This window comes from Patagioenas fasciata, chromosome 5, assembly GCF_037038585.1.
Source record: "Patagioenas fasciata isolate bPatFas1 chromosome 5, bPatFas1.hap1, whole genome shotgun sequence".
Classification (NCBI taxonomy): Eukaryota; Metazoa; Chordata; class Aves; order Columbiformes; family Columbidae; genus Patagioenas; species Patagioenas fasciata.
Genome location: NC_092524.1, coordinates 537,687 through 561,702, shown reverse-complemented (window position 1 = coordinate 561,702; position 24,016 = coordinate 537,687). Strand labels below are relative to the sequence as shown.

The 24,016-nt window shown below is 64.9% G+C and overlaps 5 protein-coding genes across 10 annotated transcripts; 4 read left to right on the top strand and 1 right to left on the bottom strand.

Annotated features, from left to right (window-relative positions):
* Positions 1 to 1,040: 1,040 nt before the first annotated feature.
* Positions 1,041 to 2,504, top strand: LOC136102249 (dispanin subfamily A member 2b-like). Its single transcript, XM_065839202.2, has 2 exons — positions 1,041 to 1,322; positions 1,990 to 2,504. The coding sequence occupies exons 1-2, from the start codon at positions 1,116 to 1,118 to the stop codon at positions 2,191 to 2,193; spliced, it is 411 nt and encodes a 136-aa protein (XP_065695274.1). The 5' UTR covers positions 1,041 to 1,115; the 3' UTR covers positions 2,194 to 2,504.
* A 4,172-nt stretch (positions 2,505 to 6,676) lies between these two features.
* On the top strand, positions 6,677 to 8,653 carry LOC136102250 (dispanin subfamily A member 2b-like). The gene is made up of 2 exons (XM_065839203.2): positions 6,677 to 7,273; positions 8,241 to 8,653. The coding sequence occupies exons 1-2, from the start codon at positions 7,064 to 7,066 to the stop codon at positions 8,409 to 8,411; spliced, it is 381 nt and encodes a 126-aa protein (XP_065695275.1). The 5' UTR covers positions 6,677 to 7,063; the 3' UTR covers positions 8,412 to 8,653.
* A 221-nt stretch (positions 8,654 to 8,874) lies between these two features.
* Positions 8,875 to 10,536, top strand: LOC136102251 (interferon-induced transmembrane protein 5-like). The gene is made up of 2 exons (XM_065839204.2): positions 8,875 to 9,491; positions 10,159 to 10,536. Exons 1-2 carry the CDS (start codon positions 9,306 to 9,308, stop codon positions 10,309 to 10,311), a joined length of 339 nt encoding a protein of 112 aa, XP_065695276.1. The 5' UTR covers positions 8,875 to 9,305; the 3' UTR covers positions 10,312 to 10,536.
* A 719-nt stretch (positions 10,537 to 11,255) lies between these two features.
* IFITM5 (interferon induced transmembrane protein 5) lies at positions 11,256 to 12,940 on the top strand. 2 transcript variants are annotated; one of them, XR_010651427.2, is made up of 3 exons: positions 11,256 to 11,414; positions 12,159 to 12,679; positions 12,745 to 12,940. XR_010651427.2 is itself a non-coding variant. In XM_065839201.2 (2 exons), exons 1-2 carry the CDS (start codon positions 11,256 to 11,258, stop codon positions 12,375 to 12,377), a joined length of 378 nt encoding a protein of 125 aa, XP_065695273.1. In that variant the 3' UTR covers positions 12,378 to 12,940. The 2 variants fall into 2 exon arrangements, 1 of the variants encoding a protein (XP_065695273.1); XM_065839201.2 differs by having other exon boundaries at positions 12,159 to 12,940.
* Positions 12,941 to 14,157: 1,217 nt separating this feature from the next.
* PGGHG (protein-glucosylgalactosylhydroxylysine glucosidase) lies at positions 14,158 to 22,957 on the bottom strand. 5 transcript variants are annotated; one of them, XM_071808664.1, is made up of 14 exons: positions 22,706 to 22,953; positions 21,843 to 22,105; positions 21,090 to 21,300; positions 20,157 to 20,592; positions 19,486 to 19,605; positions 19,177 to 19,308; positions 18,752 to 18,860; positions 18,068 to 18,140; positions 17,534 to 17,670; positions 17,057 to 17,190; positions 16,729 to 16,824; positions 16,224 to 16,321; positions 14,495 to 14,700; positions 14,158 to 14,410 (listed from the first exon to the last, which is right to left on the bottom strand). In XM_071808664.1, exons 2-14 carry the CDS (start codon positions 22,090 to 22,092, stop codon positions 14,346 to 14,348), a joined length of 2,067 nt encoding a protein of 688 aa, XP_071664765.1. In that variant the 5' UTR covers positions 22,093 to 22,105; positions 22,706 to 22,953; the 3' UTR covers positions 14,158 to 14,345. The 5 variants fall into 5 exon arrangements, 3 of the variants coding, with proteins under 3 accessions (XP_071664765.1, XP_065696223.1, XP_071664766.1); XM_065840151.2 differs by having other exon boundaries at positions 14,495 to 14,709; positions 22,706 to 22,949; XR_011739216.1 differs by lacking the exon at positions 14,158 to 14,410 and having other exon boundaries at positions 14,579 to 14,700; positions 16,111 to 16,321; positions 22,706 to 22,956.
* Positions 22,958 to 24,016: the final 1,059 nt, after the last annotated feature.

Here is a 24,016-nt window from a genome sequence, read left to right as displayed (position 1 = left end):
TCCAGCTGTCACTAGAGTCAGTCTTGATGGAGTTACTGATCTATGATGTCAGATAACGGCTTCAAACTTGTGTCAGGGGTTTAGGACGCTGGTGCTATCTTGGTTGTCCCTGCTATCTTTTGTCTTTCATGACAGCTTGAAGCTGCTGAGAAGCAATCCCCATCTTCCCAGGGCCGGGCTGTCCACTCCTTTGTTTCATTTCAGCATGAACAATCCCAGAGTTGCCAGTAAAATTTTATTACCTGATTATATTACAGTATATAATGTGATTTAAGACATATTAAGTTAATATACTGTCAGACACTGCCTGGTATAATAGGGAAGGCAATTTTCCTAAGGGGTCAGTGCCCTCGGGGAGCACAGGGAGCTGGCTCGGGGCTTTTCACGGGTCCCAATTGATGTCCCCAACAGGTGGCACCTTGCAGCCTCACGCCATATTTGTGGGCGACGAAGTCGGAGCCAGGCTTGTGCCCCGCTGCAAGAGCAGAATGCACTGCTGGGACCCCAGGGAGGGTGACAGAGCAGGGGGCCCGTCCCGCTGCTGACGAAGCCACTCTCCCCCCCAGCAGCGGGATTTTGGGGTTCCACAGGCCGGCCAAGCCCGAGCCCTTTGCCCGCCACCCCGCTGCGGTTCCGGGAAGGAAGCTCGTCCAGACCCTGCGGGAGCGGCGATGGCTGTGCCAGGGGCCGGCGCTGCCAGAGCCCTTCTCCCGCAGCCACAACCCGGCGGCCGGGCCGCGGCCCCTCCGCTCGCACCCCAAGTCCAGCCTGCGGGGAGGAAAAGGGGGTCCCAGTGCCTTGCGGGGGGGACCCTACTTCGAGTTTCCTCACCAAGCACCCCGAAACGCTCACGGCTGACCCCAGCCCGCCACCCGGGTGGGGGCGAAGAAGAGGACCGGGAACGGGGCAGGACAAGAAGGGGACAAAGCAGGGGACAAGGAGCGAGGGGAAGAAAAGAAGCGGGGGGGAGAATTGGGCAGAGGGAGGGCGGGGGCTCCCCCTGGGCACGGGGACCGGACGGGGCTGCTCCGCCCCCGGCACAGCCCGCTCCGGGGAAACGAAACCGGGACCGAGCTCCCGCCTCCCGCCCACCCTCCGCTCCGGCCGCCGGCATCATGGAGCGGTCGCTGTCGCTGGGGCCGCTGCTGCCGCCCTACGAGCCGCTGCCCGAGCCGGGGGAGGCGGAGGGGCTGCCCCCCAGCGTCGTCGTGCCCGTGGAGCCCCCGCCGCCCCCCCGCGACCACCTGGCCTGGTCGCTCTGCACCGCGCTCTACGGCAACGTCTGCTGCCTGGGCTTCCTGGCGCTCGTCTTCTCCGTCAAGGTGGGAGCACCGGGGGGAGCCCGGGGGGCACCTACACGGTGGGGGGGAGAGGTCCCGGGGACCCCACCGAGCCCCCGACCATGAGGTACTACATGGAGCCCCCAGAGCCCTGACCCTGGGGTGCCCAAAGCACCACCCAGAGCCCCTATGCACCCCCAGAGCCCCCACAGGGCTGGCAGAGCCCCCAACTCCAGCGAGACCCATGGATCTCCCAGCGTCCCAACCCTGGGATGTCACCTAGACCCTACAGAGCCCCCATGGAGCCCACAGAGCCACCAGCCCCAGGGAGACCCATGGACCCCATGGAGACCCTATCCTGGGGTGCCACATGGACCCCACAGAGCCCCCATGGACCACACAGAGCCCTCAGCCCCAGGGAGACCCATGGACCCCACAGAGCCTTGACCCTGGGGTGCCCAATAGCCCCTGCCAAGCCTACAGTGCACAGACCCCCAGCCCCCTGAGCCCTGGCTGGTAGCTCTGGGGAGGGTGGGGGTTTGGGACAGCGGGGGAACCTGGCACCCCAGGGTTCTCCTGGTGTTTTGGGGGGATCCCAGCCCTGCACAGCAGCTCAGGCTTGCACGGCCCCTCCAGCACCTCTCCCGCCCGGCCGGAGCCCCCCAGGGCGTCCCCCGACCGCACTGACTGTCCCCTCCACTTCCCCCAGTCCAGGGACCGCAAAGTCCTCAGTGACTACAGCGGGGCGCTCAGCTACGGCTCCACCGCCAAGTACCTGAACATCACCGCCCTGCTGCTCAACATCTTCCTCGTCATCCTCATCATCGCCCTGATGGCTACCGGCGCTTTTGCCACCATGAACTTCTACTACCACAAGCAAGAGCAACCAGAATCTGTCTTCGGCCCCACTTAGGCCTCCCCCTCACGTCTGCCAGCAGCCCCCGGCGCCCCTTGGAGCGGAGGGATGTCCTCCACGCACCCCCAGAGCCTGCGGGGTCCTGTCCCCCTTTCCTCGCTGCTCAGAGCCCTGCGGAGCCCTCTCTGGAACTGCTGGGGACACCCCCTGTGGCAGGAGCCGAGCACCCCAAAACTGGCTGTACCAAAGAGGAGGAGCTTTTCCACTTCCCGACTGTCCTGTAGCCCTAAGTGCCTCTAAGAATAATCCTAAGCACAAGTGCCTTGTTTGGAGAAAATCTGGTTCAAATAAAGGTTTCTTACACTTTTGCCCCTGGCTCAGTTTCGTTTTGACAGGGAGTTGTCTGGGGTCCCCGCACCCCGACTCGACCAGCTGAGAAATGGTGTCCGCCCTCGGGACACGCCTGGAGAGGGAAACTGTCCCTCCGCATGGAGTGTCACCGAGAGGATGCTCGGGGATGCGCCAGGACAGCGACCCCGGCTGCTCGAGGGGAGGGAGCATCGGTATGGGGTGCAAAATGCTTGCAAGGCTCACCCCAAGCACGGGGGTAGAACCTCATCTTTGGGGTGTCACCGGGAGCACCCCCGCCCTCAGCGACCCACAGGAGAGGGGCAGAGCAAGCAGAGCTGAAAGCAAACTGGATGTTTGCACAAAGGGCTGGAGCAGGACGAGCTCGAACATGACGGTGTGCAGCCACATGCGGGCAGGGGGCCGGAGAGCTTCCCGAGGGGGAGCTGTGGGTGGTGGGGATCCATCCCCAACCGCCTCGCTGCAGGAGAGAGCTGCACGGCTCAGCCCTGGCACCGCCGGTGATGGGGACAGCAGCTGGGTGATGGAGACATCCAGAGGGTGATGGGGACACCCACTGGGTGATGGGGACAGCAGCTGGGTGATGGGGACACCCAGAGGGTGATGGGGACACCCACTGGGTGATGGGGACAGCAGCTGGGTGATGGGGACACCCATGGGGTGATGGGGACACCCGCGGGGTGATGGGGACAGCAGCTGGGTGATGGGGACACCCATGGGGTGATGGGAACACCCACTGAGTGATGGGGACACCAGCCGGGCAGGGCAGCATTTAGGGTGAAGCAAGAGGGTGACCCCCCCTCTCCCACCCTCCAGAGGTTTTCCAGCACGAAGCCTGCACCCGTGCCCACGGGCAGCGCTCCGTGCCGCCGGCACCAGGCACCGGGCTGCGCACTCCCCAGGCACCCGGGCAGGACCTCGCGAGGAATCCGGCTGCAGCCCATCTGGCAGAGCCTCAAGTATGGAGCCGGGCTGGCCGCCCCCTCCCCGGCGTGCCGGAAGCCCGGGCGCTCCTCGTCCTTGGCCGGCTCGGGTCTTTGGGGCTGGGGCCCCGCAAGGATGGAGGAAATAAAAACGCGCCTTTTTTTCCTCTCCCCGAGAACATGAGGATCCTGCCAAGAAGCTGCACTCATGAGTAAGATGTCAGAAATCCCACCCGCAAAACACAACGGTTAATTGTTGCAGGATCCCTGGCACAAACCTCCTGGTGAATCATTTATTCCTCCGCCTCTTCCCGTAAGAGCAAGCAAGCACGTGTCCCCTCTCGCAACCGGGGCCGCTCGCTGCCCGCGGGCCCCCGCCGTGCCCGCCAGCGGGACACTGGGTCAAACGCCCCCTCCAGCTGTGGGGACGAGAGGTTTCCTAAAAGGACAGCGAACCCCTGCTCAAAAACATCGCCCTGACCTTTCCAACTCTTGGCCGCTGCGGCGCTGGCAAGAGCCGCGTCCCGTTACACAAGGGGCTGGCGGCGCGCCGGGGCTGCGCTGGCTCCCCCGCACGCTCCCCGCTCTGCCTGCCCCCGAGCACAGCACCGGCACCCGGCGTGCTCTGCACCGATCAGGATCCGGCGTGCTCTGCACCGATCAGGACCCAGCGTGCTCTGCACAGACCACCAGCACCCAGCGTGTCCTGTCCAGAGCCCTCGGGCACAGCGCTGCCCGGGGACACACTGCTCAGCGGGGCTGGCACAGGGGTGCGGGCGCACTGTCCACCCCCAGCAGCTCTCACCCCTCGTGCACCCGCCAACACACACAGAAAACCCCTGGACACATCTTCCCAGGGATGCTCTGCAGCCCGAAACCCGACAGGGTGGTCCCAGTCTGATATCCCTGTGCAAAGCAGGGTGGGGAGGGAGAAGCAACTCCCCACCCTCCGCACACCCCAAAGGGTTTTGGGATGGGGATGTCCCTCGATGCCGGGTGGGACGGCGGGCACAGGGGGGCTCTAAAGCTGGGAGAGCAAAGCCCTTTTTCTGGGGTAAATCCACCCGATTCGGGGGCTGCCACCCCACAGTGGGAGGGGCAGAGCCATGGTGCTCCGAGGATGCAAACAGCCTGTTTGTGCTCTTACGGCAATTGCTTCCGTCTGTTGGCAAGCGGCCACCCAGCCCTCGATCTCCTGGCCACGCTGCCAGAAGCCAGCACTCAGGCCGGTGCCAGCCCCTGGAGCTGTGTCACCCGTGTGTCACCCGTATGTCACCCCACGAGCCGCTCTCCCCCCAGCCGGTGAGACCCCACAGTCCCATGCTCGCCCTGCAGGCCCATGTTTCACCCCCGTGTTTCACCCGTGTTTCACCCCTGTGTTTCACCCGTGTTTCACCCGTGTTTCACTCCCGTGTTTCACCCCCGTGTTTCACCCCCGTGTTTCCCGCACCCTCCCTCTGGTGAGGGACCCAAATCCGCCACCAGCCACATCCCCGTCCCAAGCAGCCCTGGGGACCCGACCGCCTCCCCGAGGGGCACCTTCCAGCAGCAGCAGTGCAGGTTGGACTTTGTCTCTGCTTTCTGACATCTTGTTTGTTCGGCTGCAAGGGCAAATGCACAAAAAAGCTGGAAGCACAGTCAGGGGGTGGGAATTTCGGTGGGTGACACCGAGTGCAGGTCAGTGAGACGCGAGCTGTGATCCCGCCTGTGCTGGGGCTTTGCGGGAACCAGGATCCCCGAACAGGTGCTTGGAAATGATGGAACCAACCGGCTGTGCTGGGTCATTGTGGCTGCTGGTTGTCCCCAGCCAGGTTCCAACATCATGGTCCCTTTGTCTCCATGTGAGCCAGACAAGCCGGGAGTGTCCCATGGAGGGACCCTGCCACCCCAAAATGGGGACATCCCCACTGGGCTCCCACCAGCAGCTTTTTCAGCAGCACCATACACCAGGTGTTGGGGCTGGAGGGCAAACTCTCCCTCTAAATCCTCACCCAGCTCCACCCATCATCCATCCATCCATCCATTCATCCATCCACCCATCATCCATCCATCCATCCACCCATCCACCCATCCATCCACCAATCCATCCATCCATCCACCCATCCACCAATCCATCCACTCATCCACCCATCCACCCACCCATCCACCATCCATCCATCCACTCATCCACCCATCCACCCATCCACCCATCCATCCACCAATCCATCCATCCATCCATCCATCCACCCATCCACCCATCCACCCATCCACCCATCCATCCACCCATCCATCCATCCATCCATCCATCCATCCACCCATCCACCCATCCATCCACTCATCCACCCATCCACCCATCCATCCATCCACCCATGCATCCATCCACTCATCCACCCATCCATCCATCCACTCATCCACCCATCCATCCATCCATCCACCCATCCATCCACCAATCCATCCATCCATCCATCCATCCATCCATCCATCCATCCATCCATCCATCACCTTGCCCATTCCCACCAGCCTCCCTGCAGTGATTCCTTAATTATCACCATGGCCTAAGGAACCTCCTTAACCCAACAAGCAGCCCCACGCTGTCAGGGAAGTAGATGAGGAAAAAACAACAAATCTTTGATTGCCGTGGGCTGGGGACAGGTGGCGCTGGGGGCCGGGACTGCACACCCAAATCGCCGGGACAGCCGAAAACCCGCGCGGGTGACTGACACCCTTGTTCTCCTCCCGACACAACCTTCCGCTCTCCCTCAGTGGGAAAAAACACATTTCTCACAAAAGGTCAGGGCTGAGTTTCCTTTTCTCAGCCTCTTGCCCGGCCTCCAGGAGCCAGCCCCTGAACAGGAAGGATGTTGATGTTTGTAGCTCTGTGCCCCGGTTGTCTTTTTATGCGGATGGTTTTTACCTCCTTGCTGCTGCCCCAAAGCTTGTTTCTTTCATTTTCCACCCCATAACCTTATTTCGGCAACCAGAAGGCGCTGTCACAGCTGCAGGACCTCGTCGGGGGTGCTAAAACCAAAGATGGGGAAAACCCTGGAAACTCAACATGCAAACCCGGCAGCTGAGTGCCCCCCACTGCCCCACGGGCAGAGATTGAGCTCTCAGCGGGGATTGTGGCTGGGGAGAAAGTTTCGGGGGGCTGGTGGGGACAGTGCGTCCCCACTGTCCCCACTGTCCCCACACGTCCTCGCTGTGACTGAGTAACCGGAGCAGCTCGGCCCTGCCCCGACCTGCCCGCGGCAGAGATCGCTTCACAGCCCGAGAGCACAAAGAGAAGAGGAACGGGTGGGGCACCTGCCCCACGGCATCGCCCGCCCCACGGCATCGCCCGCCCCACGGCATCGCATCACCCGCCCGACCGCATCACCCGCTCCACAGCATCCCCGACCCACCGGCATCCCCCTCCGCCTGCCCCTCCAGCCACGCCCGGGGCTGCGGCTCTGCCCCCAGCCCGCCCGGAGCCCGCGGCCCATGCGGGGGAGCCCCCAGCCCGCCCGGAGCCGCCCCCCCGCAGCCCGCCCGGCAGCGCCGCAGAACCCGCCCCGGTGCGCTGTCAGTCGGGGGGGCCCCACCCCGGCAAACCCTTCGTCTCGCCTATAAGAAGCTCGGGTGCCCGTGCCCCCCCGCTCCTCCCCAGCAGGGCTGCCATGGAGAGCTACCCCCAGCCCGTCGGCATCAACATGCAGCCCTACGGCAAGAACGGGGCAGGGACCCCGGCCCCCGCCTACGGCCCCCCCGGCACCGCTGGAGAGCGGCCAGAGCCCGGCCCGCGGGACTTCGTGCTCTGGTCCCTCTTCAACACCCTCTTCTGCAACCCCTTCTGCCTGGGCTTCATCGCACTCGTCTTCTCTGTCAAGGTGAGGGGAACTCACCCTCAGTCCGCCACCCCCCGCCCGGCCGGCAGGTCCTGCCTGCCCTGCCAGGGCTCCCTGACCCCCCGTGTCCCACCCCGGCTCACCCTGTCCCACCCCACCAAATTCCATCCTGCCCCACCCCGGCTCACCCTGTCCCACCCCACCGAATCCCACCCTGTCCCACCCCACCGAATCCCACCCTGTCCCACTCCAGCTCACGCTGTCCCATCTTGCCCCGAGCTGCCCCCAATAGCCCCGTCCCCACCTGGCTCCCCATCCTTCTCCCATGAGATGTCCCTCCTGCCATGTCCAGCCCCACCATGCGGGTCCACACCCAATGTCCCCGGCAAAGCCACCACTTGAGGGCCACCTGTCCACTTGTTGCTTTGGGCAGGGGGACAGGGCAGAATGGTGGGTCTGTCTCTCCTTCCACTGACTCAAGTGAGCCCCAAACCATCCCCTGCCAGGGGGACAAGGTGGCAGCCGGCTCCTGGCCCCCTCCCGCCACAGTCCCCACGCCATCGCAAGGCTTCGCTCCTACCCAAGACAGAAACAGCTGCTCCCTGTGCACTCTTCCTTCCTTACCTCGAAAGCGAATCATTTTTAACGGGCGTCCTGGGAACGGTTGAGCAACACATGTCGGCACCGTGTTGAGTGCCATGTGGGCTCTCCCGAGCAGAGTCCCCTCCTCTGCCCGCCGCCCCGCACTGCCACCCGGCCCCAGCACCACTGGCAGCCTGTCGCCGGTGTAATTGCTTTTATAAAGCCATTAAGAAAGTGCTTTCAGGCTGCTGAGAGCTCTGTTTCTGTTGCCTTGGAGTGGGCTTGGGGGGGTGCAGTGCATCCTGGTGCCAGGCTTCGGGGAGGCCGGCTGCTGGATGGCAAGGGGCACCGGGATGTCCCATCGCCCCCACTGCCACCGCCCTGGCTCGTGCCATTTCACCGCCCGTCTCCCTCTCCACATCCGCAGGCCAGGGATAGGAAAATCGCGCAGGACCCGGCAGGTGCCGGCAGCTATGGGAGGAAGGCCAAGCAGCTGAACATCGTCGCGTTCTGCCTGGGCACCGTGGTCACCATCATCTGCCTCGTGTTTCTGGTTCAGAGCTACAAGATGATGTTGGAGTCAATGGAACACCACTGACCCCATCCCGCCGTGGGGCAGCGGCACCAGGGCCTCATTTTTCCTTCCTCTCCACCTCACTCATCCAAAACCCATCTGTCTTGTTCGTGGGGGACACAGGTGGCTCCCACGGGACCTCCCTCTTGCTGCCACCAAACGAGGGGGTGTCCTCAGGCACCCTGCTGCTGCACCCCGCCTGAGACAGCCCCCTCCTGCGTGAACCCGCGGCGTGAGCTCACAGCAAATAAAGCTCCTCCCTCACACTTCTCCGCGGAAATGTCGTGCTTTGTGCTTTTGGGAGGCATTATTCCCCCACCGTGGGCTGGGGAAACCCCCTAACTCAGGTGCGCTCATCTGAGGCAGAGTAGCAGGAAAGGGGCTCAGAAAGGGGTGCCGTGTTGGTGCTGTGAAAACACGCGGGCCCTCCCGGGCTCCTGCGGTGTTCAGACACTGTCCCCCAGCCCCTTTCCTGCGCTGCGTCCTGCCCGTGTCACCGACCGTCCCGGCGGAGCTGCCGCTGCGGGGCGGGCTGCACCCCGGCCGAGGGACCCGGGGCTCAGCGGCGGGGCCGGGGGTCCCACCTTCCCTTGCCCCCGCCTGCCCCTCATTCCAGCACCCTGAGACCATCTGCCAAACCCGCCCCCGGTGCTGCCCCCGCTCGCTGGCGAGGGAGCGGCTCCCCAAGGGAGAAACCGGGCTTCGGAGTCCCCCGCGTCCCCAGCGCTGCCCCCCAGCCGGCGGCGGAGCGATGACCCAGCGACACGGGTGGCGGTGCCGCCCACCGAGGAGGGGACAGACCCCGGGGTGGCCCCGTGCCGGAGCGGGGGTGTCCGGCCGCCCCCCCGCCCCGGACGGGCTCAGTTTCGGTTCGTCCCGCTGCTGCCGCGCCCGCTCCGGCCCCGCCGCGTCCCGGCCATGAAGCCCCGGCACGGCGAGGTGTCCATCCCGCTGCAGCCCCCCGGGCGGGGCGCGCCCCCCGCCGCCGGCCCCGCCGAGCAGCCCCGGGACTACGTGCTCTGGTCGCTCTTCAACGTGCTGGCGGGATATCTGCTGGCCTGCCTGGGCTGCCTCTGCTTCCCCGCGCTCGTCTTCTCCATCAAGGTGAGGGGGGAGCAGGGACCCCCACCCGCCGGGATCGGTGCCCCCGACGCGGCCCGACTCTCCAGCCAGCTCCTCCCGGGACCCCCAGCCCAGCCCGGGCCCCAGAGGCAACCCCGACCCGGGACCCCCAACCCAACCCCTGCCACACCACCCCTGCACTGAGACGCCCCCACCCTGCCCCGGGACCCCCAGCCCAGCCCCTGCCACACCAGCCCTGAGCTGAGGACCCCCCGACCCAGCCCCTTCCCTGGCCAGGCAGCGCCCGGGACCCCTAACCCACTCCAACCCAGACTGCTCCCACAGCTCGGAACCCCCTGAGCCCGTGCCCTCCCGGGCCCTCCCTGTGCGCCTCCCACCCCAGCTCGTCCCAGACCCCCCAATCGGGTCGCCCCCAACCCAACCTGGACCTCTCCACTAAGCCAGGTCCCCAGACCCAGTCTCCCCTGTCCCAGACACCCTCGATGCCACCGTGCCCTGGGACCCACCGATCCCCACAGTCCATCCCACCACAGGAGCTGGGACTGGGGTCAGGGGAGCAGGCAGTGTGGTGTCACCCCCTGCCCCGGATGTGTCCCTGAGGTCCCAGCACCATCCTGTGGCCACCCCCATGCCATGCCAAGGCTCCAACCGATTCCCTCCCTTGCTGAGCTCTCCCTGTCGCCCCCAGGCCCGTGACTGCAAGGTGCTGGGGGACCTGGAGGGTGCCCGGCGGCACGGCGCCCGTGCCAGGGTGCTGAACATCATCTGCTCCCTGCTGCTGGTGGCCGTCGTGGTGTTCACTGTCATCGCGGTCATCGTGGTCACCATCTCCGTCACCTGATGGCCACCTGGCCACCAGCCCGCTTGCTGCCCCCCCGCCAAGCATCCCCGCTGTGGGCGCGTGGTGCAGGGTCCCTGCTGCTGCACCGCGGGGTGTCCCAGCGCATGGAGGGGTGGGCCAGGCTGGGACGCGGGGCACAGCCCCCTCTTGTCTCTGCTGAGCTTCACGGAGGGGTGACACATGTATAGGTCACCGTTGCCACCAGTAAAGCTTGTCCTGCCAAAACCCCTCACCTGTCGCTTTATTCCCAGCGCGGGAGGAGAAGAGGGTCCTTGTGCAGCTCAGTGCCTCCATCCCCCCTGCGGTGCAGAGCGCTGCCAGCCCAGATCTCACACGAGCTTCTCCCTAAAAGCTAAGGCTTGGCAGAAGAAAGAAAGGAAGGAAGGAAGGATGATCTGCCCTGCTTTTCTGGCCACACACAGCCCCTCCACTTCCACTGCGGGAACCCCGTAGAAGTAGCGCTCCTACGTGTTGTTGCTCAGTTCCCGTTCAGTGCATCCAGCAGCCCCAACGCGCTGCAAACGAGGGATCCTCCCCGCCGAGGCCACCAGCAGGGACGGGGCTGGAGGTGTTGGTGCGAGCCAGCGCGGGGCAGACCCCGGTACCCGGGGGCCGCGTCTTGGTGACGGTCACTGGGTTTCACAGTCACCCGTGGCTCGGTCCTCCCGGCGCGCTCAGCCTCTCCCTCGGTGCCGGAGCCGCCTGTGCTCCTGGTGGTGAAGGGCTGGGCAGAAAAATCCCACAGGCTGGCAAACCCATTAGTTTCTCCAGCTCCCAGCCAAGCCCGCCTGACAACCGCAGCTCTGGAGGGCTGTAATTTCCCCGGGTTATATATAGAGGGGCCGAGGCCGTGCCACGGGCGAGCGCTATATAACGGGGCTGCCCCGCGCGCCCCAGCCAGGCTGGTGCGGCAGGAGAGCCGGGGGGTGCCGCTCTGCGTGGCCATGGACACCTCCTACCCGCGGGAGGACCACAAGCGGGGGTCGTCCCCTACCAACCCCGTTCCCCCACCGCCCCGCGACCACCTCGTCTGGTCCATCTTCAACACCATCTACATGAACTTCTGCTGCCTGGGCTTCGTGGCGCTCGCCTTCTCCGTCAAGGTACAGGCGCTGAGCGGGGTGGGGACCGCGGGGTTCCCGGTGGGGATGGGAGCGGGAACGTTTGGGGTCACCCGTGAGCCCTCCCCACACCGATGCCATGCCATGGACGTCCCGAGGAGTCATGGAGCAGCTGAAATGGAGGCACCGTCCTGAGCAGGCACACAGCACCCCACTCCTGGGAGGGGGGACAACAGCCCAACACCTTCCCAAGGTTGGTGGCAGGTGACACCATCTCCTGGCAAAGCTCCCATGCCTTCCCCACCACCCATCAGCAAGGCTGTGAGACCCCTCTAGCTGAGCATGGCCCCCTCAGTGCTGCCACCACCTGGGACCAACCCCATCTCCCCAGAAGATGCTGGGGGGCTGCGGTGGCCCCGGCCCCTCCACCTGCCCCTGGCAGGAGCAGCTCCGGCCGGACCGGAGTGAGCAGAGGGATGGGGAAGGTGAGGGCTGAGCCAGCGAGGATCCCGGAGCAGCAGGGAGGAGCAGAAGGGCAAAACCCAGCAGCTAAGACGTGGGGCTGGGTGAGCAGGGGCACGTGGAGCCAGCGGGTGGGCTGGGATGGACGGACAGAGGGCTGAGATGGACAAATGGCCACCCCCTTGCCTGGCAGGGAGCCGCTGGCCCCGTGGCACTAAGGGCTAAAGGCTGTGAGGATGCTGTGCTGAGGGAACACGGGGAGGGGACACAGGGAGGGGACACGGGCAGCCCGGTCACTGCCGCCCTTGCTCTCGGCTCTTGCAGGCGCGGGACCGCAGAGCAGCCGGGGACGTGGAAGCCGCTCGGCAGTTCAGCTCCAGGGCCCGGTGCTACAACGCGCTGGCCACGGCCGGGAGCGTGCTGCTGCCGCTGGCGCTGGCCGCGCTGGCCGTCACCGGCGTCATCCACCTGGCCCAGCTGGCACACGACTCCGTCGGCTTCTTCACCTACCAGCTCGGCGGGAGCGACGACGAGGACAAGTGAGCGCCGGGCCAAGGGCTTGCAGAAACTCCTCCGCGGGGCTGGGCCCCCCCAGAGCGGCCACTGGCCCAGCACGACCCACCCATGGCCACAAGCTCTGACACCCGCCGGGCAGCGTGGGTGGGGGGATGCAGCCCCCAGGCTTCTCCCACCCCCCCGCCGCGTTCCTGCACCCCCTGCCCCACGGTACCCGACACCCCCGGCTGCTTTGGGCAGCTGGATAATTGGTGTCTGCCCCAGGGTTTCACCTCCCTTTGTCCGGTGTGCAGCACAGCATCCTCAGATATTGAGCACAGCATCCCCAGGTGTGCAGCACGGCATCCCCAGATGTGCAGCACGGCATCCCCAGACGCGCAGCATGGCATCCCAGGTGTGCAGCACGGCATCCCCAGATGTGCAGCACGGCATCCCAGGTGTGCAACACGGCATTCCCAGATGTGCAGCACGGCATCCCCAGATACTGAGCACACCATCCCCAGATGTGCAGCACGGCATCCCCAGATGCGCAGCACGGCATCCCGCAGCCCTGGCGATTTCTATTTAAATCATTAAACCGTTTCACCTGCTGGATGTCTCCTCTATGTCTGTGCAGTGCAGCGGGTGCTAAGGGGACAATTTAAATACAGATTGTTTTGCTCTGATCGTGCTTTTTGCAGCCGGGAGAAGCAATAATCTCCTAAAACAGCCCCAGGCCCCCAGGGCCCTCCCACCCCTGTGCAGAGCAGCTTCTTGGCCCCATGGGGACACACTCGGGCAGATGAGATCTCATCCCCCAAGGGCAGCGGAAACCTGCAAACTCATTGCAGGAACGCAGAAGTGCCCCAGCAGGTCCCAGGCAAGGACAGAGGGGACAAGCAGGGGACACAACCCCCCTGTGCTGTGCTGGCCCTCCCCAGGCCAGAGCCGGCTCGTTTTGGCAACCGGACCAAAAGGGCGCCTTTTGGGGGGGAACACCATTTCATGCAGCCAGGGACCTGGCCCAGAGCCCGGCTTTATCCCCCAGTCCTGGTGCAGCCCCCAGGGCTGCTCTGGTGGGGCGAGGGGCCGGAGGGTCTGTCTGTCCTGCCCTGCTGCTGGGAAGCACTGCTAATTAGGGGTTTGACGAGGCTGCGGGGCAGCCAGAGTAATTATAAGGCAGGGGAGTTGCTCCGACTCCTTCCCTAAGTGTTCCCACATGCTGCCGGCCACGGGCTTTTTATAAACTGCGGGGATCCCGCCCAAATTCCTGGGGTTTGCCGGGGGGACAGGGAACGCCTTGGACCCCCCTGTGCTGCCACCCAGGGCTGTTCTGGCAGGGGCAGTGGGGAAAGGAGGCACCAAACGGCCCCGGAGGGGACACAGCAGGGGATGCTGCGGGGTGCAACACCACCTGCTGCGGGGTGCAGCACCACCTGCTGCGGGGTGCAACACCACCTGCTGCGGGGTGCAACACCACCTGCTGCGGGGTGCAGAGCTGGGTGTGGGTACTGCATGCTGTGGGGTGTAGGGCTGGGTGTGGATACCGCATGCTGCGGGGGGCAGAGCTGGATTTGGGCAGCACATGCTGCGGGGTGCAGAGTTGGGTGTGGGTACCACGTGCCCCATTTGCAGGTGTGCGTGGGCACCAAAACCGCCGTAAGAGGACACAAGGCATGGCTCTTGCTGCCGAGCTGGAGGGGGCTCGGACCCCAGAGAAACACTGCACTTGGCAGCGTGTGGTGACGCTAATGACAACCGGTGCCAGGGCTGCCTGCCAGAAGGGCCTTCACTGCAGACTGCTTGGAAAGACAGAAGATAACGTCGATGAGGGGGTAAAACAACGATCGGGATGTTATGCATCAAATAACCCAAAAGACAAAGAGCACACAGAGTCCCATGGGGTGGGCGGCTCGTGGCACCGCCCGGGACCCCCACCCTGCGCCCCGCGGTTACCTCCCCGCCGACAGCCGCTCTGCAGCCCGTTCCTGCTGTTAAACCCGGCTCAGCCCAGGGTCAGGGTGTCTCAGCGGACGCCCTCTGAATCCAGCCGGCCGCCGTGGGGAAGGAGACGCTCTGCCCTGCAACAGCAACCGCCCGCCTGAGCGCCGCGCTGGGCCCTCCGCAGACCGCGGGTGTTCTGGGGAGCGGGGGGGACACCGCACCTTCCCGCAGGGGCCAGCGCTGCCCCGACGCCTCCAGCACAGCTTCCAGGGGACACGCCGGGGGCTCCCGGGCGCACGCGGTCACTCGGATCCTGGTCTGTCCCCCGGCCATGGTGAACTGCAGCTTGTTGCCCAGGTAGGAGACGCCGGTGAGCGTGAGCCCGCTGATGTCGGGGGGAAAGGCCGGGTCGAAGCGCAGGCTGGACCTGGTGATCCTGCAAAGCAGGAGCAGCTCAGCGGGCGGACAAAGCGGCCATAAAGGACTTTAAAGGGCTTTAAACTCAGCACTGCTCTGGGTGCTCCTTCTCCAAAAGATAAAAATAAAGCAAACAGTTTGAATCCTTTCTCTGAGCCCTTACCAAAGTCAGAGCCCCTCTGCGTGTTTTAGCTTTGGATGAACAAAGACAATGGTCACTGTTATCTCCTACTTAAATCTCAACAAGAGAGAGACCGGGGCCCTCATCTCCCGCCTGCTGAGCGCCTCACCAGACCACAGAGGACTCAGGAGAGGCTCCGGAGCCTGGAGAGCCCCAGCATCAGGGCAACGCGCCCGGCCCGGGGGCCGTGAATGTCACCCCGACATCTGGGAAAGCTGGTTGGAGCCCCAGGGCCCGTGGCTTGAGCCTGTGCCAGCGGAGCCCGAGCCGGCACACACGGAGCGCCGGCAAAGCCTCGGGCGCCACAGAACCTGAGGCTGCGGTTTCCAGGCGGGAGCACGGGCGCTCACACCCCGGCCCAACACGAAACCGGCGGGTTCCGCAGCAGCTCCTGACCACACACACAGAGCGAAAACACATGGTTAGTGCTGGGAGAGCTCGCCGAAAATCAAAAGGCTCGTCAGTCTGATCCATCCTCAGTTAAACTAAGAATATGCTCAAGAGGCTGTTGCTTCAGGGTGGAAACCACTCGGCTGCCTTGGGTACCAGACGCAGCTTTAAAATTATATAACATGAACAGCTGAATGCTTTTCCTAAGCTATTTTAGCACCGTGGCCCCGCCAGCCGAGCCCCTGCGTGTGTGCGCGGGGTGCACGTGTCCCTGCGCCACCTCCCGAGGGGACGGGCTGGAGCCACAGCCCAGCCCAGCGACCGGCACGGAGCTTCCCAAACCGTCCACCAAGCGCCCCGCTCCACGCCTGCTCCCCGGCTCTGCAGGGGCACAGTCCCCGGCGGCTCAGCGCGGCGGCAGGGGACCACAGTGTACCACGTGCAGGACCCGGCCTCCCGCCTGCCTGCGAGGCCGTCGTACGGCCTCCCTCCTCAATCCGTTCACCAAAGGGCCAACACTGGTGGATCGCAGCCTTTGAGCTTCATTCACACTTAGTAAAGAAACCAAAGCTGCCACCACCTACGGAATGGGCAAGTCTGGATGTGCTTGATACACCGACATAAAAATGATGCTGGCTACCTGTCCTGAGGTCACACAGAGATGTCCCTCGTCACTGAGGGTGCTCGGGGCTGGCGCAGCTTTGACTCCGGTAGAAGCCAACAGCTTTCAACACTGACTGAGCAGGAGGAGAAACAGACCAGAGCTTTTCCACTTCTGAAACCCCACCAGCGACCAGCTGCTCCAACAGCCACAGCTCACCCACAACCACTAATGTCCCTGTTTGTCACCTGGCAGAAGCTTCGGAGGATGTTCTGGATGCTGCAGGTTCCTTCCTCCAGCTAAACAGTCAAGTTCCAAGAGACGCAGCCGCTTACAGGCTGAGCTACACGGGAGGTCTCACCTGAAGCCGGTGCAGCCGAAGAGGACGGCTTGCAGGAACCCGCCCATGCCCGTCAGGAAGTTCACAGCTCCTGACCCGTCCGCGTTCTCCACCCAGATCTGCTCCGGCGAGATAAGAAACGGCTCAGTGCTGGCACCGGGACCCTTCGCACGGCTACGTGTCTCTGAGAATGTTTGTCACTGTCATGGGGCTGCGGGGCTGCAACGGCCGTGCCCCGCTGCCCGTGCTGGTGTGGGGCGGCGGGAGGGCCCTGGTGGGTCTCTCGGCATCACCTCCGTCCCCGTCCCAGCCCCGGCAGGGAGCAGGTTCTCCTCCTGCTCTTTGGGAGCTCACAGAGAAGAGACGGAGCGTGTGGCTGCCTCGTTCAGTGCAACAACCCAGACCCTGGTGACCGCAAGGGCAGTCGGCACAGGCTCCAGCCCCAGTGGTGGGACCTGCTGGGGATCAGGTGAGACAGAAACAAGAGGCTTTTGTCACGGGGAGGCAACCGCGACACGCAGCTGACCTTGAAGGGCTCGGTGATGTTGCTGAAGCACTTGTTGAGCTGGCTCTGGGCTCTCTGCAGCTCCTTCAGCTCCAGCCAGCCCACCGCAAACATGCTCTGAGGAGAGAGCGCCGTCCCTTCACCAGCTGCGGTGTCCCCAGGGGTGACCGCACAGCAGAACCTTCAGAGCGGCAACGCAACCGGCATCTTCCGACCCAGCGCAGGCACCTTCAGCGCCCACCCCCAGCTCTGTGCTGCCCCTGGCCCCTCAGAGCGGGTCAGATCCCAGCTGGGATGGAAACAACGCCGCCGTGGGTCACCCCCACCCCAGGCTCTGTCCCCTCCTCACCCAGGTCATGGCCGGGCCGTCCCGCGCGGTGACGGGCTCGTACATCTCCAGGTCGTTTCTCCGGACGTCGGGGCTCATGGGGTGCATCAGCGGGAAGCCCAGCAGGACGACGTCGGCTTGTTTGACGGGCTCTCCTGGGGAGGGTGGCTCAGGGCACGCATGCCAGGAGCTGGCAGACATTGTCCACGCACCACGAACCCAACCCAGACAGAACCCCGCTGAGAACAACCGATGTCACACCAACGGGAAGGCAGCGGAACCGCAGGGAGGACAACCCGTCGCTGCCCGGCCAAAGGCACAGCAGAACGGCCGCTCGAGGGTGGTGGAGGCAGGACACCGACACAGCCGTGGGGGCACCCAGCTGGCGTCACCTGAGCCTCAGGTGCAGAGGAACAGCCCCCAGGAACCCGCACACCTGCCCTGCACCACGAGGAAGGGGACACCGAACGGGAGCTTCCACTGCTGCCCCCCGCTCACCTGGGCTGTACCCGTCGTACTCGGGGTGATATTGCTTCTCCGCATCAAAGGGCACTTTGACTTTCTGGGCACAGTCCGCCCATTCCTCTGGCACGGGGATCAAGAAGTCCCGAGCAACGTCAGCTGCAAAGTTTAAGCTGCAAAGGAACAACGGCTTGTGTCAGGCACGGGCACCTGCGACCCTCGGCGAGGGAAGAGGAGAAAAGGAACAGAAAGAACTGACTGAGCCAGAACTGCCAAGAAACAGCTGCTCTGAAAGAGCACGGGTCACGGTGCCAGCCTGCGGTGACAGCTTTCAGCGCTGGAGCTGGGACCCGCTTCCTCCGGCTTTGGGTGTCTCCAGCGGGCTCACTGTACAGACACCCACAGAGCGCAGGGAGGGGAACCCTCTGAGAAGTGGAACCCCCCTCAGCCTCACGCGGACGCCTGGAGGGGGCAGAGGAACCGCCACGGGCCACCCGCGGCTCGGAGAGGCGCGAAGGGAGGGGAGGCGAGGCAGGGCAGACGAGACGGGCCGGGGCTCCGCCACCCTACCTGCGCCGCGCCACGGCGTTGGTGTACGCAGAGTTGTCAACCCGCTCGTGGTACTCGTCTGGGGGCATGACGCCTGCGGGGGGGAAGGGGCGCTCAGACAGCAGCACGGCCGAGGGCGGGCGCTTCGTGCCCCTCCTCACGGCGGGACGGCACACGGAAGCCCTCCCGCGGCGGCGGCGCCCACGCACAGGTGAGGCTCTGCCTCTGCCCTGGTGGGGTCCCGCGGGCGCCCCGGTGCAGCGCTCAGCAGAGCATCGGTGCGGCTCGGGAAGGAGAACCAAGCTGGTCCCAGCGTGGGCTGACGGGCAGCAGACACCCCCAGGCGCCCCCGCGCTGCTCGGGTGCCGCGACCCGCAAGCCACCCGTCCTTCCGAGTCATTCGGCCACTCACACCAGCAGCCCTGAGGGCACCAACGCGTGTGGCATCGGCTCATACCCCACGGAAGGGGACACTCAGGGGTGTCCTGTGAGCGGCAAGGGCCTGAGAGGAAAACCAGCAATACCAGGGTATTGGAAGAGAGCTGAGCGTCCTGTCCCGTGTCCACACGGACCCAACCACCACCTGTGCGATGTTGCAGAGAGCAGGAGCCTGGCGAGCCTGTGTGTCCTGTCCCACCCTGGCTGGAGGAGCCGGGAGCTGCTCACAAACCCTCCCCACCGGCGGGTCCAGCGCCGCACAAGTACCTGTGATGTGGTAGCAGCGCTCCGCCTCGCTCCACACCATCCTGCTGCACCAGTACTGAGCCGCGGCTGCCACCAGCTCCCAGCCGCCCTCCCGGAACAGCTGCTGGTCCTGCAGCGGGACAAAGCCACGGACAAACACGGCGTGAGGACGCTGCGCCCAGCCAAGCCCAGCAGGACAGGAGCTCCAAGGAGATGGATGTAGCAGGAGAAAAGCTCAGAAGACTGGCCTGGGTTGAGCTAACAGGATGCTGAGCGGCCCATGAGGAGCAAGGACAGAAGAGACAGGGCTGAAGAGACCCCGGGGTGGAAGCAGCAGCTCTGGCCGGAGCAGACAACAGCAGAGTTTCTCTGGGAAGGGACAGGGCAGTCAGCAGGTGCCCTGCTGGCCTGGCCACCGGGCCGTCCGGGTGGCGCAGTGCCCTTACCTGTGTGGTGCAATAATACTGCTCAAAGGCCATCAGGACGTCCCCAGTGATGTGGATCTCCTGGGCTCCGTAGATCTCCTCAGGACAGACTTCCCGGCCCGTGGCTGCACTTTCCCAAGGGAACTTCGCACCCTGCCAGGAGGAGACATCCCCGAGGAACTCGGCGCGCCGTCTGGAGGTGACGTCCCCAGCCCACCGCGCTGGTCACAGCCCCGGCTGCAACCAGAGCCAGCGGGCAGAGCAAAGCCCAGCGTCCTCCTGGGCGGCGGCAGCTGGATGGCACCGTCCTCAGCCCAGCGCCGTCCCCACCTTGTAGCCTTGCTCGCGCGCGTTGTGCAAGGCTCCCTCCAGCCGGCGGACCCGGTACTCCAGGATGGCGCGGGCGGCTTCGGGGTAAAACAGCAGAATGTTGGGGAACATCCAGGTGTCCTGGGAACAGCCAAGACGGTGAGACGGCGGGGTGGGCTGGTGGGGCACCCAACTGCACCCGGCCCCCCCAGCTCATTGAGTTCACGCCAAACCGATGCTGAAAAGCCGGATGTGCCCGCCACAGAAAACGCTTCTGTCTTTCCCACGGTTCGGGCACAACGGGGCCGGCTGACGGCTCCGGGGCTGGGGGCGCCGGGCAGGTCCCAGCCCGCCCTGTCCGAAGTGGCCGCAGCGGTGGCCACGCCCCGCGCTGGCCGCCCAAGCCCCTTGGGCGAGCACCCCGACCCACCAGCCCCAGCCTGCGCCGCGGGGGGCTCTCCCAGCCCCTCACCCCACGCAGCAGCTCCGGCATCCAGTTTCCATTGGGTTTTGTGTCCATTGCGAGGACAGCCCCGGGACGGAGCCGGGCTGGGCAGGTGACGCGGGAGCAGCAGGAGGATGGTCCCAGCGAGAGGCCGGTGCTGAGCTGTCCCTGCCCAGGGTGAGCAGGAGACCCAGCAGCCCCCACCTGAGCCCTCTCCCCATGCACAAAGCCCCAGGCCCCCGCGCACCTGGTCCCAGAAGACGTGTCCCCAGTAGTCCTCGCCACGGGTGCCGTTGGACAAGCCGCCGGGGCTGATGCCGTGGAAGGGGAAGCCGGGGCTGCCCTGGGGGGGGATGGCGCTCAGCAGGTAGTAGAGCCCCCCCCGGAGGGCTTTCCTGAGGGCCAGGGGCCCGTCCAGCTCCACGCCGCAGCCGTCCCACCGCGCGGCCCAGGCGCGGACGTGCGCGGCGTGCAGGGCCCCAGCGGCCGCCAGCGCCAGCCCCGCGCCCCAGCTGCGCTCGGCCTCCTCCCGGCTGTCGGCCACGGCCGTCAGGAACTGCCAGCACCGCTCCCGCTCCCCCTCGGGCAGCGTCAGCGCTCGGGGCACCGGCGTCCAGAGCATGTGCACGGTGGGACGCGGCCCCCCCGGCACCTCGGGAACCAGCGTCTGTCCATAGACGTAGCTGGAGGAGACAGCAATGGGGACAGGGAGACGGACTCGCGCGTGTCCCCATGCGAGGGACGTCCCCGCCGCCCAGCACCGGGCTCCGTTCCCACCGAGGACGGGGCTGCCTTGTCCCCAGGCTGCGGCTCCGCTGCCGTCCCACCCCATGGCGCAGGAGACGGGGACTGGTACAGCTGGTCCCCAGCCCCAGTAGCCATCGTTAGAGGTGACCTCCTCCAGACTCTTTTCTCTGTAATCACATCCAGCCCCTGTGGCCTTTCTTGCTCTTTTCCATGCCGATCTAAGCAATAATTCTGGAGCTATAACTAATAGAAATGTTTCCATACTTCACTTTGGTTTTCGCTACACCTGCCCGGCAGCAGCAGCTCCGCACGGCCCCCGCGGTGCTCCGGCTCTCGCCTCCTGGTGCCGTGTGCTCCCTCCCGCTGAGCAGGGCGGCTCGCGCCAGCCCGCGGTGGGCGAATTCAGGGCAAGGTCCCCCCGACCCAAACTCACTGTGCCCCCTGGAAGTCCGGTCCGTGCTTCAGGTCCAAGTCCTGGCTCTGTGGCACGAAAGGCGTCTGGAGCTGGACCGTGATGGGGCGGGTGGCGCGGGCCGAGCGCCGGATGGTGATGCTGAAGGCCATGAGGTGCACGAGGGAGTGGTGAGCGTAGAGCTGCTGGGTGGCCGTGCAGTCCGCCGCCTGCAGCACGTGGCTGAAGGTTCCTGCAGGCACAGCGGGACACGTCAGCCTCTGGAACCACCCGGGCCCCGTGTTCTGCCCCACACTCCCATTCCTCCCCTGGACTCCCATTCTGCCCTGTCTACTGGTTCCCGCTGGTAAAGGAACCACATTCCCAGGTCCAGGTCCGAGCACAGCGTTTGACTGATAACACTGTTAACACCCTGAATCTGGCCAAGCCGCCAAGGAACTATTTGTGCTATAAAACATTTTATCAGGCTTTGTGATCCAAGAGCGTTTGCCGAGCCCGGCTGCAGCAGGGATCGAGAGACAGTCTGAAAATCACGCTGATTCTCACGAGAAAGGGGAATTTTGCACTTGCTCCAGCACAACTTCAGGAGAACGGCAGCCCACAGGTACACAGAGCGTGGGGAGAAGGAAGATGGGACCTCGTGGAGGACGCAGCACAGGCAAAGAGCCTTTTAGTGTCTAGCAGAGGGTCCCCAGCAGTTAAAGAGCCGCAGGTGTCTGAGACGGAGCTGCGGGAGGGGGCGCCGGGCCGGGACCTGCCCCGCCGCGCACGCACCTGTCCGCGTGTCCAGGGTGAAGGTCTCGGCCGCAGGGGCCCCGGGCAGCCCCATCCTGACGTTGAGCGGGCTGGGGACGCCGGCGCGGTGCGTGTCCCCCGCCGCCCCGTTGTAGACGCCGTTGAGGTGCAGGACGTCCCGGTAGAGCCGCGTGCCCAGGCAGGCGTTGGTCAGCGTGGGCAGCAGCCGCGGGTCGGCGGGCAGGGCCGTGGCGGTGAACACGGCAGGGTCCCCGCTGACGTCGGCCATGTCCCCAACCCACCTGCGGAACCGGGACAGAGGCGGCTACAAGGGCTGGACGGCCAAGGTCGCTTCTCCGGCTCCCCCTTCCCCTTCTGCCGCCCGGTCCGTGCCGGGAGCTCCCAGCTGCCCCAGCACGGCACGGCCGCCTTCCCCCCACCCTCCTCTTCCTCCCCTGACACTGAATCCTCTGCCGTGGCCTCAGCGGCCCCACATGCACTCCCTGCACCCCACTCCTGCCCCTCCGCCCGAGCCGCGGTACCGGCTGTCTAGTTCATCCATGTATATAAACATACAAAGAGATATTTATACATGATGTATAAACGTATCCGTTAAAAACATACACGCACGCAGAGCACCTTGGAGAAGGCAGCTGTAGCAGTGCCTGGCAACGCTGAGCACTAAAACAACCCAGAAACAGTGAAACTGAGGCACCCAGGGGCTCGCAAGGGGCTGCAAAGCCAGCGGGGACACAGGGCACGCGGATCCCCAACGTCCCTCCCCACGGCAGCGGCTGCTCAGGGCCAATTGTGAGAAAAACCCTCCCCCCGCTTTCAGAAAAGTTTAAACACAACAAAATAACAAAACCCAGGTTGCGGAAAGTGGGGAAACCCGCTCTTGCCTTGGGCGTGGGGCTGAGCCGAGCGGGGCTGAGCCGAGCGGGGCCGAGCTGAGCCGGGGCCGAGCTGAGCCGGGGCTGAGCCGAGCGGGGCCGAGCTGAGCCGGGGCCGCGCCGCTGGGACGGAAGTTGCCCAATGGAGACAGAAGGAAGGAAATCACTTTTTTTCCCCTTCCTTAAGAAGACGCCGATCCTGAGCCGCCAGCCCTTGCACGCAGCTGCGCGCCCGCCGGGCTCAGCGCCCGCACGGAGCAACCCGGGCTGCTCCGCGGGACGGGAACCGGGACAGCAGACCGTTTGCGATGATTTATCACCGAAGAGCCGCCTGGGAGGGCAGCAGCCCCAGTGCAGAGCTGCGGCCGCTCGGTGGCGAGTCCCACAATGGTCAAAATGCACCCCGCATCCCGCCTGGGGAGCAACGGCCCCTCCACGGCACCGCCACTCCCCACCCAACACCACACAGCGGGTGTTGATTTCCAGGTAGAAAAGCACGGCTGTGCCGCAGGTGGTTCAGCTCGTTCCGGGCAGAACGGACCAAAACCAGGCGTTCAGAGCTCCAAACATGGTTCCCACCTCTCCTTTCTCAATGAGAGGATCCTGCTCCTCACGAGCAGCAGCTGCTCTGGGTGAGGGCTGAGCCGGGGGACCCACCAGGAGACCCACCGGCAGCACTGGGGGACCCACCGGGAGACCCACCGGCAGCACCGGGGGACCCACCGGGAGACCCACCGGCAGCACCGGGCTCCCCGCGCCCCAGAGCAGAGACCCCGTCCCGGCTCCGGCGTGCAAAGCGCAGCCTCTGCGCACAGGAGGGCGCTCCCCGCCGGCTGCCCCCGCCGCACACCTCCTGCAATGTTCCTGTGCGGAAAAGCCCCCTCTCCCAGCAGCCCAGCCTCCCGCAGCTCCGCCGCAGCGGCCCCAGAGGAGCTGGCGGTGCTGTGAGCAGAACTGCGGGTTCCTGGCAGCATTTTCGCCTTCCCACCCGCACGGTACCGTTTCCTCACGGGTAAGTCAGGCCATGAGTTTCTCTACGAATCTCAGGGGCAATCCATTAACCACACCTGTCCCCTAGCGCCAGCCGCTCCTCCGGCTTCTCAGACACTTTAATTAGTCCTTTAGCTCCTGGTCAAAACAAAATTTCCTTTGTTCCTCAAAACCAGGGTTATTCTCCTCGTATTAGGAGCAAACACAATCGAGCCTTTCACAGCTGCCCCAACCAACGTAAGAGTGAAAGGTCACCAAGGGGGAAAGCCCTGGAGAGCCCGTTGCCAGCAGCAGGTGCGGGCGAGAGGACTCGGCACTGCTTTCACACCT

Coding starts and splice junctions, on each gene's coding strand:
- LOC136102251 (XM_065839204.2), top strand. CDS start 9,306: ATGAAGCCCCGGCACGGCGAGGTGTCCATCCCGCTGCAGCCCCCCGGG. Junction 9,492..10,158: donor CGCTCGTCTTCTCCATCAAG/GTGAGGGGGGAG, acceptor TGTCGCCCCCAG/GCCCGTGACTGCAAGGTGCT.
- IFITM5 (XM_065839201.2), top strand. CDS start 11,256: ATGGACACCTCCTACCCGCGGGAGGACCACAAGCGGGGGTCGTCCCCT. Junction 11,415..12,158: donor CGCTCGCCTTCTCCGTCAAG/GTACAGGCGCTG, acceptor CGGCTCTTGCAG/GCGCGGGACCGCAGAGCAGC.
- LOC136102250 (XM_065839203.2), top strand. CDS start 7,064: ATGGAGAGCTACCCCCAGCCCGTCGGCATCAACATGCAGCCCTACGGC. Junction 7,274..8,240: donor CACTCGTCTTCTCTGTCAAG/GTGAGGGGAACT, acceptor CCACATCCGCAG/GCCAGGGATAGGAAAATCGC.
- PGGHG (XM_065840151.2), bottom strand. CDS start 22,092: ATGGCCGACGTCAGCGGGGACCCTGCCGTGTTCACCGCCACGGCCCTG. Junction 21,301..21,842: donor CACCCTGGACACGCGGACAG/GTGCGTGCGCGG, acceptor CTGTGCCTGCAG/GAACCTTCAGCCACGTGCTG. Junction 19,606..20,156: donor GACACGTCTTCTGGGACCAG/GTGCGCGGGGGC, acceptor GGCTGTTCCCAG/GACACCTGGATGTTCCCCAA.
- LOC136102249 (XM_065839202.2), top strand. CDS start 1,116: ATGGAGCGGTCGCTGTCGCTGGGGCCGCTGCTGCCGCCCTACGAGCCG. Junction 1,323..1,989: donor CGCTCGTCTTCTCCGTCAAG/GTGGGAGCACCG, acceptor CACTTCCCCCAG/TCCAGGGACCGCAAAGTCCT.